We start from the raw sequence: 18,731 nt of genomic DNA on the forward strand, positions 1-18,731 counted from the left end.
CGTAGAAGGAGTAGCTTCCTGGGCTGAAAGAACAGGCTGTCCTGGATCATGGCTTTTGGTGTTTGCAGGTGGCACTAGAAAGAACTATGAAGCTAGAGACAAAGTGTTTGAATGCTGCAAAGAATTTGTTTATGGCAAATGCATCAACAGGCTCAACACTGATTGCCTGGAAGGTCAGACCAGAAGCATCATTAGCTTTGTATAAGAAAAGCATTGCCTAGTCTGAATCTTAGAGTGAGTAGGTTTGGTGCTGAACAGAAGGGAAATAACATTATTATAAAATCTTTTGTGACTTTTTCCCCTCCAACAGGACCACAAGAACAACATTTGTTTATAGCAGTGGAAAATTTACCCTTTCCAGTCAAATTTGACCTGGAAGCACAATGGCATCAGCCACAAAAAATCCTGCTGTGCCACAGACCACATGTGTCAACCAGGAGAAGATACTGTCAGCAGCCCCAGACAGCTCTCCCACCAGCTCCAATCTACTCTCACAGTATTTCTGACCTTGGCATGACCATAATCCAACTAAGCACAAATGTTTCTGGTTTTGGCCAGGGTTTGCTTCTGTCTCCACCACGCACCCTGAGTAGTCAGCTTTCTGTCGCCTTTCTTCCTTAGGGCTACTGTAATAAGGTGCCCGAGTATTTACAATCTGTCCTACACCTCATTACTTCTTTTTCGACCCCAAGCAAAATGCTCCATCATCAAGCAATTTTGATTTGTTTCCTTGTACCTACTTGCCTTTTAATTACTTTCATTTGTCTTTTGCTCATCACCCTTCCTTTGCCCTCTTCTTTATTTCCAATGAGAACTTTTGCTTTTTTCACTTTGGTTGCTTGCTTTTTTCTTATCACTTCAGGTACAGCATACTTCATCCTCAGCCTGTCTCCTTTGCTGCCTGTCTTTCATTCGGGCCCTTGTCTTATTCCTGCTTGCCTCCTCTAGGACGTTCTTCTGCACTGTGTTACAAACACCTGAACTATTAAGAAGTAATGATAACGCTAAGGACTCTCAAGACAGATTGTGGGGACTAAACAAAAATAAACTGAATCAAGCTTTTAAACTAATAGTAATTAATACTGCAATTTCTGGAAAGGGCAACTCTCACTTCCCTCAGTGAAAGGTTCTGTGAACTAGGCAACCCAACAATAAAGCTGCCCTGAAGTGTAAAAATACTAACCATCTGGCACGCTGCAGTATTCCCTTAGTGAATCTCTTCAGCAGGTGCATCATTTATGGTTTAAACACTGATGATCTCAACTACCTATCTGCAGCTTCATACCACAAATATTCCTCTGCTTTGATGCCTTAGAAACTCTCACCAACATTAACAATTATAGCAATTTTTGAATCAGAGTATATCTTCTGATTACTAGGAAATTATACCCTTATGAAAAGTAATATATTTTTAGTATACTTGGCACACTTTTGGTACAGCTAAGTATCTGTAGAATACTTGAATTATAGCAAGTATACTCATTTTTCATAAGTGTAGAGTGACACATTATAAAACAAATTATTATAATCAGAGATTTTCTTGAAGCTATCAAAGGGCTTGATTCAAAAGGGGACAAGTTTTTCCCTAGTACCCTCAGCCCGCATTAGCGGTTAGTGGGAGCTGAGGGCACTCAGCACCTTTGAGGGAAGTTCCCGCGTAAGACCCAATCCTGCAGCTGTGCAAGATGCAATTTCTTTGATTGCTTCTACTAATTTGCATACTACATCTATGATTTGGGCACACTGACAAATTGCACTAGAACGTTCTGTTGTTCTGCCGGCCTTACAGACTCACTATACGTTGTTTTTCAATTTGCAAAAAGCCTTTGGAAAAGAGCTCGTTTTTTACTCAGAGCCACACGCTACAGAGACTACCCAGAAGCTCTCCTAACACACAGGGGTCATGAACACACCGATATACCTAGGCGGCACTGTCATCCTAGCAAAGAGGATGAGGAAGGTGATGACTGGTGATGATGAATGGATTTCACGGAAATTTATACAAATGGCACACAAATTGCATTCATATAAATTCCATATAAATTACATCAATTACATGAGAGTAGGAATTTAGTGAGATTTTAAAAGGAGTGATGGGAAATTATATGAGCAACATTTAAAAAAGACTGTTAAGAGTTTTGAAAGAAATATTAAGCAAAATACTTCAGGGTTTAAAATAATCTCTCTTGGGGATTGCCAACAAAATATTAACCCCACATCTGCTTACAGTGGGATTTCTTTCAAGCAAGTGATTCCACAGACAGTTATGGGATGACAGGAGCTTCCAAGTTCTTTTGGTGACTGTTGTCCACTCAATGACAACATACAAAAGTTTGTTCTTCTCTTCAGTTCTCCTTCTTATCTAAAGGATTGCCTATGCTTTGCTGCTTAAAAACTCTTTTAAGAGATTAAAAAGCAAACATTTGAACTAAAGAAGATGTAGCTGTTCTAAATTGATTTAGTTCCTTGTATTTTTGCAATCAAAGGCATTTCGTTGCACAGTATTTACATGCATTATTCTTAAACTCAAAACTGCAAGGATGGCCTTGAGATGTATCTGCTGCATACGTAAATATTTGATATATGTCATGTTACCACATAAAGCTTCATGGAAAATAATCACTTTTTTTGAGATATGAACATAGGGGCTTCTTTTGAAACTAGTAAGATTATCAATATGAAATTTACTCTCAGAGTTTTAAATAAATCACAGTATTGATGCTCGTATCAATCCTACCAAACTCTTCTATAAAGAAAATTCTACAACAACCTTCTTATTAATAGAGTTAATACCAAACCAAATGTGCTTTGGAAGCCAGTTGATTTGACGGTTCTCTGTTTTACCATGCTTTGCCCAGTTGACTGATGCAGGCTGTCAAATCCAAACATACATATTGAGGAGGACATTTTACACCACTACTTTGACTTTCTTCATGGAGCATCAGTGAGAAAACGACTGCTACTTGTGTCATATCATAATCCATTCCAGAATCCATTGAAGATTCATCAACAGGGCTAGCTGATAAATGAGTTTCGGTACAGCTCAGAAGAGCTAATATGGGGTCTTTCATTATAGACTTCTCCTGGCGATGTGTACTGCTGTGCCCATCAGTCAAGCCTTGTGCACAACGGGAGCTAGAACTGGTATGTGTGAATTGTACTGTATCTTCAGCTCTGAGACCCAGAGCCATCAAACTATAGGGTTTTGTCACTAATGAGGTCTTTTTAAATGGACTTTAAGGATTTTTGAGGTCTTGGTAGCTCCTGTATTCTTCACACTACATTTTCCTCCATGATGATTATGTTGTAGGAATACGATTATCTTCACACTCACCAAGTTTTCCTCTCATTTAATGAAAAAAACCAAGCCACAGGTTGGATATGCAACTCCTGATAAGAAATAAAACTTTTAATTCCGTATCTCACATGTTTCATATATGTAGATACCATCTATATACCCTTTGAACTATTAGGCAGGTCTGGTTTTCTTAGTGTTTCAAACAATTCCATTAAATGAAGATACCAAGCTAAAAAAATCCGTCTACATTGATCTTTGAATCATCCCAAGATTTTAATCTTGGGGATCAAACAGAAATCTTCAGCAAGATGTCACTTAATACTGTTAAATTCTCTTGAACATGTTTCATGTTAAGTTTTCACTATTACACTAAATACAAGGAAGCAGTTACGTTGAAGGAAAAACATGTGTGAACCTTGAAACGGTTTGTGGTCAGCTGAGATTTTGAACTTACCAAGAGTCCACAAATATCTTCTGATCCTCAGATATGCTTATGCACTTTCTGATCGTGTTTGCTTTCTTTGGACAAAACTACTTTTGGAGCGCAAAACCTATAACTATATGAGTCTCCAATCTTCTCTTCAGGACTAGAATATTATATCACTAAACACAGCTGATACCTTCTGAAACAGCAGAAGACTTGGAAATATTGTTAAATGCCAGTACTGGGTATAAGGTCAATAAATATTTTAAATCTTCGTAAGTATGCTCCTTTACTTTATTATTTATCCATTCAGAACTGGTTTTAAGCAAGTTTTTAACACCTTAATCCGCCCAAGTTAGCTATAAGCTAGCTCCAAAAATGCATTATCTAGAGAAACTATCCAATCCAATCCAATCCAATCCACATGTAGTTAGTTGCCTCTCAGTTGTTTTCTGAATTCAAATATATGTCTCCGTCAAATACATCCAGTACCGTAGTTGATTATTTGCTGCAATTAATTTTGTTGAACCGTACAGTTTTGCCTCTCTCTTTTACTTCACGACCATCTAGAACTTCAAAATTTTCTTCAATTAGTTTGAATTGAGCAAGCGAGGACCTATGTAACGTGCTGTCTTTCTTCCAAGGCGGATATCTCTTAATTTCTTTTTTACTTTAGATTTACCCACACTTTCTTCACCCACAGTTGAGATTGCCCAGCAATTAACAGGTAGAAATTATACCTTTTTTCCTCCATATTTCTTTAAACCTCATTGGCTCTATGCAGACACAGACAATTGCATACCGCTATGTTAGTTCTGCTATAAATCTATGTTGTCTTGTCCGTTCTTCACTCTGGACCAAGTTCAAAAGGTATTACCAAATTGTTCAAAAAAAGGTTACTAGCTATCCTCTAAAAAAGCTTATATTCAAACACACAAAGGGTCAGCTTTCTAGCGTGTCTGAAGCTCTTCTGAAAGATTTGGTTTGGTACAGAAGGATTACTGACGCTAGCTCAAAAGAAGGAAAAGATGTCAGGCATACGTGGAGTGATTATAACCAGAAGAGCTTTGATATACCCCCAAAATCTAACCACCCCATTACTGAACATGGACCACTTCAGCAAACAGGTTTTCTCTCCTTCAAATCTTTAAAACAATTCCTGCTGTTTCTGTCCCAGAAGTAACTCTCTCCCTTCTCATATCTTTCTCATGTCTGACCAGGTAACCAGTGTTCTCTGGAAGCACCTTTCATTTTATTTTAATTGTGGGGGTTTTGTTTGGTTTTTTTGTTTGTTTTTTTTTTTTATCAGCAGAATCATTCTTATTTCTCCTGCACCTCCTTGACTGGTTACTTCCCTTTTTATTAGCTCTGACAGCCATGCCAATTGCATGTGCGTGCCTCAGAGACAGCTCCACCGTTCACTTCAGCTCGCCAACAAATCTCTTCTTTAAAATTACAACTGTTGGACAATTTCACATATGTACTTCTTAATGATTCAAAGGCACTTTGTTCTGACAATATACATCCCTCCAAAAGGTCTCAGGCTTGCAAGTTGGATAATGTACTGCATTGCCTCTGACAGAATATATGATTGGTTTGTTTCCAAGGATATCATTGCTGCTTTTCTCTCTTTACTTTTCAAAATCTATAAATATTTTGGTATAACACACAACATTAATTTATGCAGAAGAAAGTCAGGTTTCTGTAAGGCCATGTGCATCTTGCAAGATATTCCATACATTTGTCAAGCTGAAAGACCTACAAAGAGATGGTTTGGAAATTGTGTTTCCTTTTTTTTTTATTCCTTCCTCTTTTTTCTTTGTGCTGCTTCAGAATGAATCAACTATGACACCATATGCTGCAACAATTGCTGAAAATGACAAAAGTAATACAGTCTTCTAAAACTCAACCAAAAAACACCATTAAATTAAGGAAATTGTATTCTCCCTAAATCTCCCTTTATCCTCCTGGCTCACTGAATCTCTCGTTGTTTTAATTCTATGTAGGCTGTTCCCACTCCTCCTCTCACTGTGGCAGGCTTACTACAGATTTAGAGAAACATGAACATCCTCTGGCTACTGCTGGAATAACTGAGCTGTCCCCCAGTTCGAGGGTGGAAGGATCCTCCACCTGTGCCAGCACCTCCACCATGCCAGCACATCCAGGGTGGATTGGGCTTGGGCTTTGACACTCCCCATCTAAGAGCGCAAGAAGCTTTACCATGTGTTCACCATAACCATAAGACGACCAGTTAGAAAATACTAATTTTTACTTTATATAGATATACACACTCACACTAAATACTAACTTCTATTAGGTTACAATTTTGCTCCTTTAAAAATGTTTAGCACTTACTATATTGCAGCCTACAACTTCTATGCTTTTCATAGCAGAAGAGATATTTGCTCCTTGCTCTGTTTGCCCGGGTCAAGTTACTAGAACTGTCAAAAGAAATTCTCACTCTACTTGAAAATAACTGGATATGGATATCATCTGGCTGAACAAAAGGGATGTCTGATTATGCTGTAAGTACTGAAGATACGTTGCATATCTAGCAAGCTTTTATTCTCATTACTTAACATGTTGCTTGGTTACCTCATCAAACTTGTCATCTGTGAGGAAGCCTGTTTCATTAAAAAAAAATTAAATCATAAGGCTAACTCCTCTGGGACTGTGGTGGCAGAATGGGTTTTTTTATTTTTTTCACACTTATTTCTAAAGTCTCCATTCAAACCTAAGTTGTTACGTTCACACCCTGGACAACAAAAAGTATGGTTGCACAGACCATTCTCAAAAATTTCTGGGATGCCCAGTACTGGAGGGCTCTTGTGACTCTTAGTGTGACAAGCCACTCCACATTTTCCAAAGTTGCCAGGCCACATACAAACAAATCACTTACAATCACTTCATCACCTTCCTGCAGGCCACCGAGTACAAAGTTAGAAGGCCAACTGCTAGAAAAAACTGAGTATGTTTGGCACAATCAAATACTTTCCATGCAACTAAACCCAACATCTTAAGAAGCCTTCAATTTCTCTAATGGTTTGCGACCATTTGGAGGCAACATAGAGTCAGAGAGGTTAAATACTACACCAGAAAGCGGCCCGGCTTTCCCAAACCCTTCTGTACTTAGAATCATAGAATTGCCTAGGTTGGAAGGGACTTCCAGATGATCGAGTCCAACCATCAACCTAACGCTGACAAAAACCATCATTAAACCATGTCGGTAAGCACTAAATCTACCTGTTCTAGTCTATACCTCCATTTTCCCATAGGCTGCAGAATCCAGCAAACTTCAGATCTGTGGAAAAAAATAACGACATCATCACCAACAACAATAACAAAACAAAACAAAAAAAAAACCCCAAAACCCAACCCAACCACGAAAACCCCCTATGGAAACAAGGAAGGGTTTTATCTGGGGAGGCGGCAGAGGTGGCCCCCGCGGTGTTTCACCACCCCATCCCCTGAAGATGCCAACTCCCCAGCCATCAGACGGCAGCAGCGCGCACGCCCACCGCCCCCCGGCCCTGCTCAGCGAGGCACCGGAGGGCTCCGTGTGTCCGCCCCCCGTCCCGTCCCTGCCCTCAGCGGCTCCTCTCCATCGCGGTCCCCCCAGACACCGCCTCCCACCTGCAGCGAGGCGGGCGGTGGGAGCGGAGGGGCCGGGACCGGGCGGGGCGGGGGGGGCTGCAGCGATCGCGGCGCCGCCCCCGGCGGGCAGACGGGCGCGGCGGCGTCACGCGGCGGCGCCGCCCCCCGCTCCCGGCGGCCGCCCCCGCCCGCTGCCGCCGCCGCCGCCGCCGCCGCTGCTGCTGCCGCCGCCGCCGCCGCGCACCCGCAGCAGCGCCCGCTCCGTCGGCGAGCGGCAGAGGCAGCCCCGGGCAGCCGCGCCCGCCCCGGCCCGCCGCACCCCGCGCAGGTAAGGCGCGTCCGCAGCGCGGGCGGAGCGGCGCCCGCGGAGGGCGAGTCCCGCTTTGCCGCGGCGGAGCCGGTGGCGGCGGCGGCAGCGGCGGAGGAGGAGGAGGAGGAGGAGGAGGAGGAGGAGGCGGCGCGAGAGGCTGGTGGGTTTGCGTGCGGCGTTGTGGAGAGGTAGATGGCGAGGAGATGGTGGAGCGGAGGTAGAAGTTAAAGGTTGGATGCGGTAATTTATTATCCCTTGCAAAGGCGGGAGGAGGAGGGGAGAGGGGGGTCTGTGAGACTTAAGGAATAAAATCAATCTATCTGCTGCATGTTTTCCCTGGCGTGAGCTGCTTCGGTGAAAACGCGAAACCGGGGCAGGGATGGGAACGAATATCGCAATATTACTGTTATTTATCGGCGGCGGTCTGGAAAAGGCGAGGGGTTTGTGCAGGAAGTGCATGGATAATTTGGGACATTTTCTATTGTCAGCCAGAAGAAAGAGGGCACCCGGCTTCCTTGATATGTGTTTGAAAGTGTTCAGGTTCCTGCTGATGGTATGCATTTTTGAAGGGGTAGAAATTATATCATAAGCATATTACAATAAATACATCTGCAGACTGGGAGGGTACCAAAATCGATCATTCCAGCCGCTTAGGAAAGAATTTGATTCTAGAAATTGCGTAGAAATGAAAGGAAAAGATTAATGATGCTGTTAAGTCTGCTTTTGAATTAGAGCGCTTCTCCCTTTGGCTGCAGCAAGGTTGTTTTTCAGATCCTTTTATTTCATCCGGTAATTTGTGAACTCTCTGGTCTTCCCCGCACCCGGAGACAATGCTGTGTATTTTATACAATAAGGATTCTGCCAAGGATCGTGCATGCCAACCGACCTGGCATTTATTAAGGATTTATTGACCTATGGGTGTCTCTCTCTCCCTTTTTCTAATTTGAAAAGGCTCAATCGGGGCACCTGTGACTAAATCATAATTTTTGAAGAAAAAAAAAAATATTGTAGAGGGGTGGGGGAAGCATATTAATTCACTGGTGAGGTACTGAATGCAATAGCTACATTTATGTTGGACTGTGTATATTTCTCGCTACATAGGTGTGTATACATGTATACATTCCTGGGAGGGATGTCTGCTGCCTAAGAGCCCATTTGAAAGAGATACATATATGTTAATAAATTGTCCTTTTTTGAGAGTGAAAGTGTCCCTCTGCTTTGGAAATGACTAGACAAGACTGTGCTGCTTATTGACAGTGTGTGAATTATATCGGCAGTAATAAATAAGCAATTGTTTGGGTGTTTTTTTTTTTCCTTGGGTCTTTCTCCTTTCTTTTGCAGTCTTTTCATCTCTCTGTCTTTTTTTCTTTCCTTTCTCTTTTTTTTTCCTTCCTTCTTTCTTTCTTCCTCTCTCTTTTTCCTTTCTCTCCCTCGCTTTTGCTGCTCTGTGTGTGTGTGTGTGTGTGTGTGAGCGCGGGGGGAAGGCAGGAGCCGCAGACAGCGGCGGGCAGGGATGCTCTGGCGCTGGGATCCCCGCTCGGCGGCTCCCCGCGGACACCTGTAGGGATCGCTCTGCCACGCACGGCGGGCGCGCACACACACGCTCACACTCACGTCCTTGCCCCCTGCACCCCCCTCACCCCCCGGCACACACCACGGGCTCCTGCCACCCTCCCGCCCCACGCACAGCGGCGCAGACCCCGTCCCTCCTTCCCCCCCGCCCCGGTGCGCTCCCGCGCAGGGACGGCCCGCGCACCTTGCGGCCCCCGCGCCCCGCACCTCCCGCAGTTCCTCCCGAGGCGCGCAGTGACCAGCCCAGCCCCACGCGAACACACGCACCCTCCCCACGCATCCTCTCCCCCCATACCGACGTGCAGGGCCCCCCCTCACCCACCCGCCCACGCACCCTGAGTCCTCCCCTCCGCACACACACGCTCCTCCGAGTCATTTCTCACGCCGCCCCCCGGGCACACACGCCGTGTCTCACACCAGCACCCGCCTCTCCGCACCCCAAACCCGCTCCCTCACCGCCCCCCTTCCCCTCCGCCGCAGCGGGGCCCCGCGGCCGCCCGCGCCCGGTGCACCCACGCGGGCTCCCACTCGTGCACATGGCGGCTCCCGCTCCGCTGGTGCGGAGGCTGCGAGGTGGGACCCCTTCCCCCCGGGCGCAGCCGGGAGCAGCGGGGCCGCTCCTGCCGCCGCCGCCGCCCCGTCGGGCCGCGCAGGGCGGAGCTGGCCCGGCTGTTGGAGCCGGAGCGGCGGCGCCGTGCCGCAACCCCCACCGTACCCAAAAAGGCGGTAATTGGGAGCGGGGACGGGCCGGTGGCTCCCGCTACGGGCCCCGCGTTTTGCCGGAATTCCCCCCCCGCCCCCCGCTGGTGGCGACGGTGCCAGAGGTGGCTCCTGCCAGGGGGAGTCGGGGCGGGGGAAACCCGAGGGCTGTCGGCTGCCGGGGCAGGGCTGGCCTCTGCCCGCGAAGTTTGGGGGTTCTCCTTGCCTCACTTTTGCAGCTCTTGCCCACCTCGCGTGTGACAAATAATAAAAATAAACGTGTTGACATTTGGAGGAATGAAATTAAATATAAAGAGAGAGTAGGAGGTGACTTCGCGGCTCCGAACGTGTCAGGTGCAGGCAGCCGAGGTGCGTGCCTGTTTTAAAGCAGGTGTCGCCCCGGCAGGCTCGGCTCTGCCCCCTCTCCCCACGCAACGCCGCCGCCACCACCCCCGGCAAAGGGCTTGGCAGCAGCTCTGGCCATGATCCCCTGCCTGCCCGAGTGCTGCTGGCGAAGAAATGGGAGGGAGGTGAAGGGGAAGCGGTGGGTGAGGGAGGTGTCGGAGATCCTCTCCTCCATCAGGAGAGATCTGCTAATACACACCTTCCAGAAAAGATATAGCGGCTTGGGGGAGGAAAAAAAAACAGAGAGGGGAGCCTTTCTGCTGAAATGCTTTGAATGCAGAGACCTCTTCAGAGGAAGAGAGTGAACTGTGGCATATATATTATTTTTAAAATGAGGAGTTGTCCTCCTAAATAAGCGCAGCTGAGCAAACATACATAAAATACTGCAACCCATTTCAGAGGGCTAACACCTGGGATTAGCTGATCTGCATTGTGAATAATGTCAACAAGAGAGCTGGCTTGAATTGGATTTTCCTTGCCATAACAGAGAATATCAGCAGCAAAAGAAACCAGGTGGCAGAGAAAAATGCGGTTTGAAATTTTCAAAAAGCCTTCTAAGAAACCGTTGCAATTCTTCCTCACCCCATGAAAATAAACCAGTAGGTGTGCCATGCACAGTGAAGCCTGCCAGTTCCTGCTGGGAGCTCAGTCCACTTTATATGGTTTTGAGCTGTATTGGAAAGAACTAGAACTGGGCTTGGTAGCATCGTCTACATTAATAGAACCCTATAGCTTCACGGGTGCTGGTATTTCCATAAATAAATTACAATTAGACAAATTGCAGAATAAACACCTCGTTTTCTTTTTAACATCGTCCTTGTAACAATAAAATAGGCAACTAAAATATTTGAAAGTTTTGGAAAGGTAAGTAGTTAATGTATAGATTATACCATTAAAATGTAATCTAGTATAAGCACATACATTAAGATTTAGGTTTAGTGCTAGGAATTATTATTTCTCAGTAACTCCAAAATTCCAGCAGCAGTTCGTTTTCCTAAAGTCGAACAGCAGTTGAAATGAAAAATTGGTCGCAAACGTCCGCTATTGATCGACTTTGTGATTTAACATGTTACCAGTCGTCATTTCTTATTATTCTGTTTCAATTCCTTGCAGATCAGAAACAAAAACGATAGAGGAAAACCACCCCCCCCCCAGGATCTTAGCGTGGCCTTTTGTGAGCAAACGGAAGAGGAGCTGTCAGGCTTTGCATGTCAAGTAGCCACTCGGCTGTTTGACAGCTTCTGGGTTTCAACCCCATTGGGATTGAGGCAGCTCAGGAAACCATGAGCGATGAGTCCTGTCGTCTGCTGACGCTGCTCTAGCACCATGGCAGACAGTCCGTGAGCTGACAAGAGGATCCGTCCTAGGGAGGCAGCGCTGGGGATCGGTAATTGGCTTCCTGGGAAACTACAGCTGGCGGAGAGGATGTAAAAAGAGGCACGCACGCGCGGGGATATTGCTACAGTCTTGCCGAGCTGGTGGATCCGCTTGGAGGAGGGTTTTGCCACCCATCTTGGTTTTTCTTCCCGCTTTGGTAATGTTGGCTTTGGGGAAAATTTCTGCTGACTCACCCACCCCTGGACACCTTTTGGGAAGCTTGGCCGACCAGTGAAGAGACCCAACGGCGCCTTCTCCCCACCGCGGGTCCCCATCGCCGGCCCCCGGCCACCCCCTGCGCCCGACCCCATCCTGTGGGGCACCCCCCATCCCGGGGAGTCCCCCGCCGTGACCCCCGCGCCCGGGGCGGGGGCGAAGGTGCCTGAACCTTCCAGCGCGGCCGGCGCCCGGCAAGATTTTACCCTGTCTGCCGCCGGGGCCCCAGCGCCGCCCCCGGCCGGCCCTGCCGCCCCGCTCGCCCGCCCCAGGCCGCGCAGGATGGGGGCGGCCCTGGTGCGGCGCGGGGGCTGCCTGCTGCTCTGGCTGGCCCTGCTGCTGGGCTGCTGGGCCGAGCTGGGCAGTGGGCTGGAGTTCCCGGGGGCGGAGGGCCAGTGGACCCGCTTCCCCAAGTGGAACGCCTGCTGCGAGAGCGAGATGAGCTTCAACATGAAGACGCGCAGCTCCAGCGGGCTGGTGCTCTACTTCGACGACGAGGGCTTCTGCGACTTCCTGGAGCTCATCCTCACCCAGGGCGGGCGGCTGCAGCTCAGCTTCTCCATCTTCTGCGCCGAGCCTGCCACCCTGCTCTCCGACACGGCAGTCAACGACAACCTCTGGCACGCCGTTGTCATCCGCCGCCACTTCAAGAACACGACGCTGATCATCGACCGGGCCGAGGCCAAGTGGGTGGAGGTGAAGTCCAAGCGTCGGGACATGACTGTCTTCAGTGGCCTCTTCCTAGGGGGGCTGCCGCCGGAGCTGCGGTCGGCGACGCTAAAGCTGACGCTCTCCTCCGTCAAGGACCGGGAGCCCTTCAAGGGCTGGATAACGGACGTCCGGGTCAACTACACGCAGGCGTCGCCGGTGGAGAGCCAGGAGGTGCGGCTGGACGACGAGCAGAGCCGCCTGTGCGCCAGGGAGGACGTCTGCCTCAACGGGGGCGTCTGCTCGGTGCTCAACGACCAGGCCGTCTGCGACTGCTCCCAAACGGGCTTTCGGGGGAAGGACTGCAGCGAAGGTAAGGTGCCATTTCAGCTCGCCCCACCGCCCCCCTCCCCATCGCTCCATGGAGGGGACGGGTAGGAGGCCAGGCCTGCATGGAGTTTCATCTGTACGAGTGGATCTCCCTCCCCTTCCCCATCCCTCCCTGCCGCGTCCCCGGCTCCCCTCTTCCCCGCCTTCCCCTCCCTGCCCTCCACGTGTCTCTGTGGCCGACCATGGTGCCATCACTCTTCTGTTCTCTGCGAGGCTGGGCGAGAGGAGGAGGGGGAGGAGGGGGTTATTTGGGCATCTTCCAGAGGCGGGGTGTGATTTGGGGTTGTCCGGGGCAGAGGAAAGGTGAGTCCTGGGTGCCGGGTGTCACCTGGGAAGCGAGGGGGCGGCCGGCGTCACGCTCGGCCAGAGTCAAGGGAGGGGACGGGCACGCTTGTCACAAGCAGCTGGTGACAATTAGTTCTGGGAGCGGGGAAAGCGATGCTGGGGAGAATTTTACCAGATTAAGCGCAAAGACGGCCTGGGTTTATTTTTGTAGGGTAGGGGAGACCCCGAGTCTTCTTTGTATTGATACTTGCCTCTGCTACGTTGTTGAAATAAAATCAGTGATTTATTTGTGAATTCCTTAAATTGTTGCCAGGGAAGAGGAGGATTAAACGGAGGATTATGTTTTTAGACGAACAGTACTGCTTTGCAATGTATTTAGCAATTCACCATGCCAGTCAGACAGGGAGAATACAAAAGGGCAAGAGAGAAGTACGTACTCCAAGACCACAAAATTACTGAATAGTTTTACCAAGGAAGAGGGAGCTTAGCAAAACAGCAGTTTCCTGAAACCCATCTATGAATAAATCACTGGGTAAAATATTATTCATATTCAGTGCCCATTGTTTTTGGCAAACGGAAGGAGTGTGAACATTTACTTTGCAGATGCATGTAGGACTCTTTTTTTTTAATTATTTTGCTAGTAAATGTACCATTGCTTGCAGCTCCTTAAGCATAGAGAGTACATATGTTGTGTACCTAGAACGGGACGTAGAGGTATACAAGTAAAATAAGAGGAAATGTATCAGAGGAAAATAAAATCTTAATGTCAAAATTGGAGAGCAAAGACCTAAGTTTAGAATGCAAAAGGTAAATACACATAAGATATTATCAAGGCCAAATGAAGATCTTCACTGAGTGGCTGCATGACATTTATGGCTGAATAATTTGCCTTTATCATTTCTAGCAGATTTCACTCATTATAAGAAAGAAAGCATCATTTGTGACTGTGCTTTATTATGTAACACCTTCTGTCCTTAGTGTCAATACTCAAAACGCTACAGTCATTCTGCATCCTGTTTACTTTATCAGCTGTTTATCTCTCATCTGCCATTCGTTAAAAAATTCAAACCCTATTAACATTTTAAAATAATTTTTAATAAGTAAAGAGCAAATGATCGTTTCAGAAAATAAGACTTTTGTACTTTCAATAGCACACAGTCCCAGAAACAGTAAAATGAAATATCTTTTATATTAGGCAAGATCATATCAATGGATTTAGTGTTTGGATGTAAATTTTTAATATGTGGTACTACATAATATATACGTGTATGTAAAATACTAAGGTGTCTTAGCATCTTTGGGTTAGGCCCTATTATAAACCAAAAAGAAAATTACGAGGTGTAGCAGCTTGGTTAAGGCAACAATAGTCATTTATATATTATTATACATTTATATACCTTTTATGTTAAAACATAGTTTATTTATTTGAAGTTATTTTGAACATGTAATATTTGTATGAAAAAGTCGATATAATTGCATGTAATACCAGTCAGAGAAATTCTTACCTTTACATAATAATAAGAGCAACAGCTATTTTTAAGGAACATTTTTATGTTTAGATTGAATGTTATTGAAATACATATATGTGCTTAATATATTAAAAATTCTATAGAGCTTATAAGAAGTTGACATGCAAAATAATATTCAGAATCCCCCCCATTTCGGGTAAAATGCTGGCTTCATTCAAATACTGGTGGTTTTACAGTTGACCTCAGTGGGATCAAGGTTCCCCTCGCGTGTCCCTTGGCCACTAAGAAGCCTTATAAAATAATAGCAAGACTTATGATTTTAACATACTCTCTCAACAGAGGATCATGAAGTATTCAGATTGTGATTTCATTTGAAACGGGAGGCAACATTTCCACTGACAGCAAAATAAATGGAACTAGTCCTACAGTTTATATCTGTTGTTTGAGAAAAGATACATCAGTCAGGTTTTGATGAAGGGATCAGTAGCTACTCATACGTGCTATCAAAGATATTGAACTATTTTATAAATGATTCAATATTCTAAGAAATAGAAGAGGCGGAAGGACAAGTAAAACCATCGTGTCTGCCAGGGAAGAAACCCTGGCTATTGTTGTTTAGTTCTTTATAGCCAACATAGGAATTATGCTGTTGGGTTTTGATCTTTTGAACGTGTAAGTTTCCCACAAAGCTTAGTAAGAGGTTGCCATTGCTGAAGGATGCAGGATCATCTGAGACTGCAGTGATCTGGAGGGGGCTTGAGTTTTCACTCTTTCCTTCTCCTACTTTTTGACTTGAAATGGTTTAGATGGAAAAAATCCCCACCTTTCCTTTTTTTTTTTTTTTAATCTGAAATTGTAACCACATGTCCTAGTTGATACCTTGTCTTTAAAGGTGAAAGATGGTCATTAAATTATATTTTCCTTGGAGGATTTTTTTTGGTAACTTTTTTGGGGGGGCTTGTATTTAGCATTCTGAATCTCTGCAGTCTGGTAATGCAGAGAGTCGCACAGCATAATGAGGACTTTAGAAATCAATAACAACAAGAACAAAGAAAACCTTTCCAAAGTTTTCTATCCTGACTTGCACATTTGAGAGACTAGAAATAATTGATTTAGAGTCAGGGTTTCAGGCCTTAGGATACAATTTTTGATAGCACTTATGTTATTTTCAGGAAAAAATCTGGTGGGTTTGGGTTTTTTTTCAGATTTTCGTCTTTGAAAAGCTCATTAATTTTTCATGAAGTGAAATTTTCTTATGAGAATGAAGTTTAACCAAGATTATTTGTTTTGGAAAAACCATAGTAATACAGTTATTCCCAGTAGGCTTAACTGTCCTTGTACCTGTCTAAATCAGGAACAGCTTCATTTATGTTACCTGAACTACACCAGTGTAAAACCAGTGGAAGCTAGGAAAGAATCAGATTTATTGCATTCAGTCATGCTCTTTGGTCGAATTGGATATAAACTCTTTTCAATGGGAAGTTTGGCATAAATCGCAGAAAAAGGACCGGAGTTTTGCTTGAATATCAAGGGTGTGCAGTCTACAGCACAGAAAAATACGATCTGTAACAGTTCTGTTGTTGATTAGTCCATGTGCTTATGAGTAAAGACTGTAAAAGAACCTTCTAAAAGAGAAAAGAAAATCTCTATTTAGTACTGAAACAGAGAAGGGAATATTATTTCACGTAATAATAGTGACTCAGGAGAAGGAAAAATACACAAAACAATGATAAATTTTGTTAGGAATAAGACTAGCATTAAAATAAACCCTGATTGCCATATCAATTTTCTCATAAGTTTTTGACATACATCACAATCTTCTATTCAGTGAAAATTATATTATTCCTTGAAATGAATCAAATTGGTATGTCTTGATTCTATCATAAGGAGAGCTGTTCATTAAAAAGACTGATCTTTAAAATCAAATTTTTAGTGAATTAAGTCAGGGTCCTAGAAGGTAGGGAGAATACATGATTCATATCAGTGAGCCTCCATATTCCTCTTCTTATTTTGCTCCTTATGTTAAAATTTCAGAACAAAAAAACTATTTTAAATATTAAATTTATAAAATAGGAACCCTCTGGCTTTAGACAAAAATATATATACATAATTTTCCTTTCATCCTCATTTATATAAAAATAGCCTTGTCCAGAATCCTGTCTGAGAAAATAGACACATACCGCTGAAGGAGGAAATAAAAAACACGTAACACACTTTGACTTGGGAGAAGTTTCTCACTGACCCCAGCTTCTTGTCACTCCGTGCCCCTCTCCTTTCCTGTATCTGTAGCTGCTTGAAAAAACTGCATACAGGACAATTTCTCTTTTTAAAATATAGCTGGCCTCCTTGCCTCAATATTAGCATATTATAGAGACAATTACTCTGTGAATTCAAAGCATTCCTGTTTAGAATTTCTGTTTTGTGGGAAAAATGAGGACTGTTCATGCCGCTGTTCACTGTAAGAGATATTCTTCCTTGTCAGATATTCAGAAGTTGATGCCAGCTATGGTTTGAACTGTGAAAGTGATTTGTTAAGGAAGTGAATTCCAGATGTCTCAGACTAGCCAGCATTTAGATCTGTTTGTTTGGGTTCTGAATATATTACATCAATCTTTGTTGTGTATATTTGCTTCTTCATGTTAACTTTTTAAAAAGTCATCCAATATTTATATCTTTTTGAAAAAATTCATATTTTAGTTCATTCAATTCTCTTATGCCTTGAATAAAACGTACAAACATGTTTTGGCATTAATTAGCTTTTGTGAAGTGATGCTCTTGAACTCATTGCCTATAGTCAAGTCTTAACAGAGTAGCCACCGTGGTCTTTATCCTTCTTGAATAGTTAACTAAATATACTTTGAGCTACTAAATACTGCGAGCAAAACTTTCTTTTTGATTCACACTTTGGAATCTTTATCTACAATACGCATCTCTATTACATGATCTGTATTTCTTCTTCATGCTGAATTTCTTGACAGTATCAGTGACCACTGGGGTGATGTTGATTTAGGAGGAGGGCTAGAAATCCACTAGAGATTACAATAAGCTTCTGTTTTATTTACAGATGATTTGATTAATTTAATAATAAATGGTTTAATTTTATTTAATGTCTTTAAACAGTGACTTTGTCAGGGTAGAATCTTGAGGGTAGATAGTCAATTAATGTCAAGGTCCTTCAAAACTGTATTAAATCTGTGCCTTTCACATTTACTCGTAAGAAAACAGAATCCCTACGTCAGTTTAAAGCAGAATTTTGCATCATTTTCCTAATGCAGCTTGATATATTTATTTTTTTTTTGCCAGGACTCAGCATTATAGGATATTGATTTCAATATCTGCCTCGTGTAAAATCACAGCAATTTAAATACTGTGTCACTGGTAATTAGAAATTGGCAGTCTGTTTTATATTATCTTCTAAGAAGGCTACTTGTTGAATATTGCTAATCCTTTCAAAATGCTGATATTGAAATACTTCCAAAAGACCACTTATGTGTATAGCATACATCTTACTACCCCAGATCAATAATATTTTATGTAGTGAGGTTGTTGCTTCCCTTTGTGCCTAGCGGAGATGCAGGGTCCATGTTAATTTTAGGTCGCTATTGCAAATTATAAAATGCTAATATCTTATAAGAATTTACATCTAGAAGCATACAACCTTGTGTCAGATGGGTCATATTCATTCAGAATTTCAAAATTATGTAATAAAATTATCTATATTTTAATGTAATTACATTTCAAGGTTTACAGGCATTTTGGACCAAATGCACTTGATCTTTTTTCTCAGCTGCAGGTTGGCTCCCTAGGAGTCTTTTAACAGTAGATGCTAGCCAAGGAGTTGTGGGAAAACATTTGGATTACAGAACATATAATTTTACCCCATCATCATTACCGAGATGATGGATGGAAACGGGGAAACAGACTGGCAAGTAAAACCAGTTCCTGATAGAAATAGCTTTATGTAGAGGCAACATTAAGATATGCAGCTTTGAGGATTTATGTTTCTTTTAATAAACATATCAAAACCGGCTGGTAATTGAAAAC

General features: G+C 44.1%; 1 protein-coding gene across 33 annotated transcripts in view; it reads left to right on the forward strand.

Moving 5' to 3' along the window:
- Window positions 1-7,500: 7,500 nt before the first annotated feature.
- NRXN1 (neurexin 1) overlaps window positions 7,501-18,731 on the forward strand; it is a 717,017-nt gene continuing 705,786 nt past the window's right edge. For 31 of the 33 annotated variants that reach the window (XM_074578845.1, XM_074578848.1, XM_074578866.1 and 28 more), the window contains exons 1-2: window positions 7,501-7,644; window positions 11,416-12,916. In XM_074578845.1, the coding sequence (XP_074434946.1) occupies window positions 12,178-12,916 (739 nt within the window). In that variant the 5' untranslated portion in view covers window positions 7,501-7,644; window positions 11,416-12,177. Of the gene's footprint in view, window positions 7,857-11,415; window positions 12,917-18,731 lie in introns of all 33 variants that reach the window. The other 2 variants (XM_074578846.1, XM_074578847.1) reach the window with 2 other exon arrangements.

Source organism: Larus michahellis, chromosome 3 (assembly GCF_964199755.1).
Source record: "Larus michahellis chromosome 3, bLarMic1.1, whole genome shotgun sequence".
NCBI lineage: Eukaryota > Metazoa > Chordata > Aves > Charadriiformes > Laridae > Larus > Larus michahellis.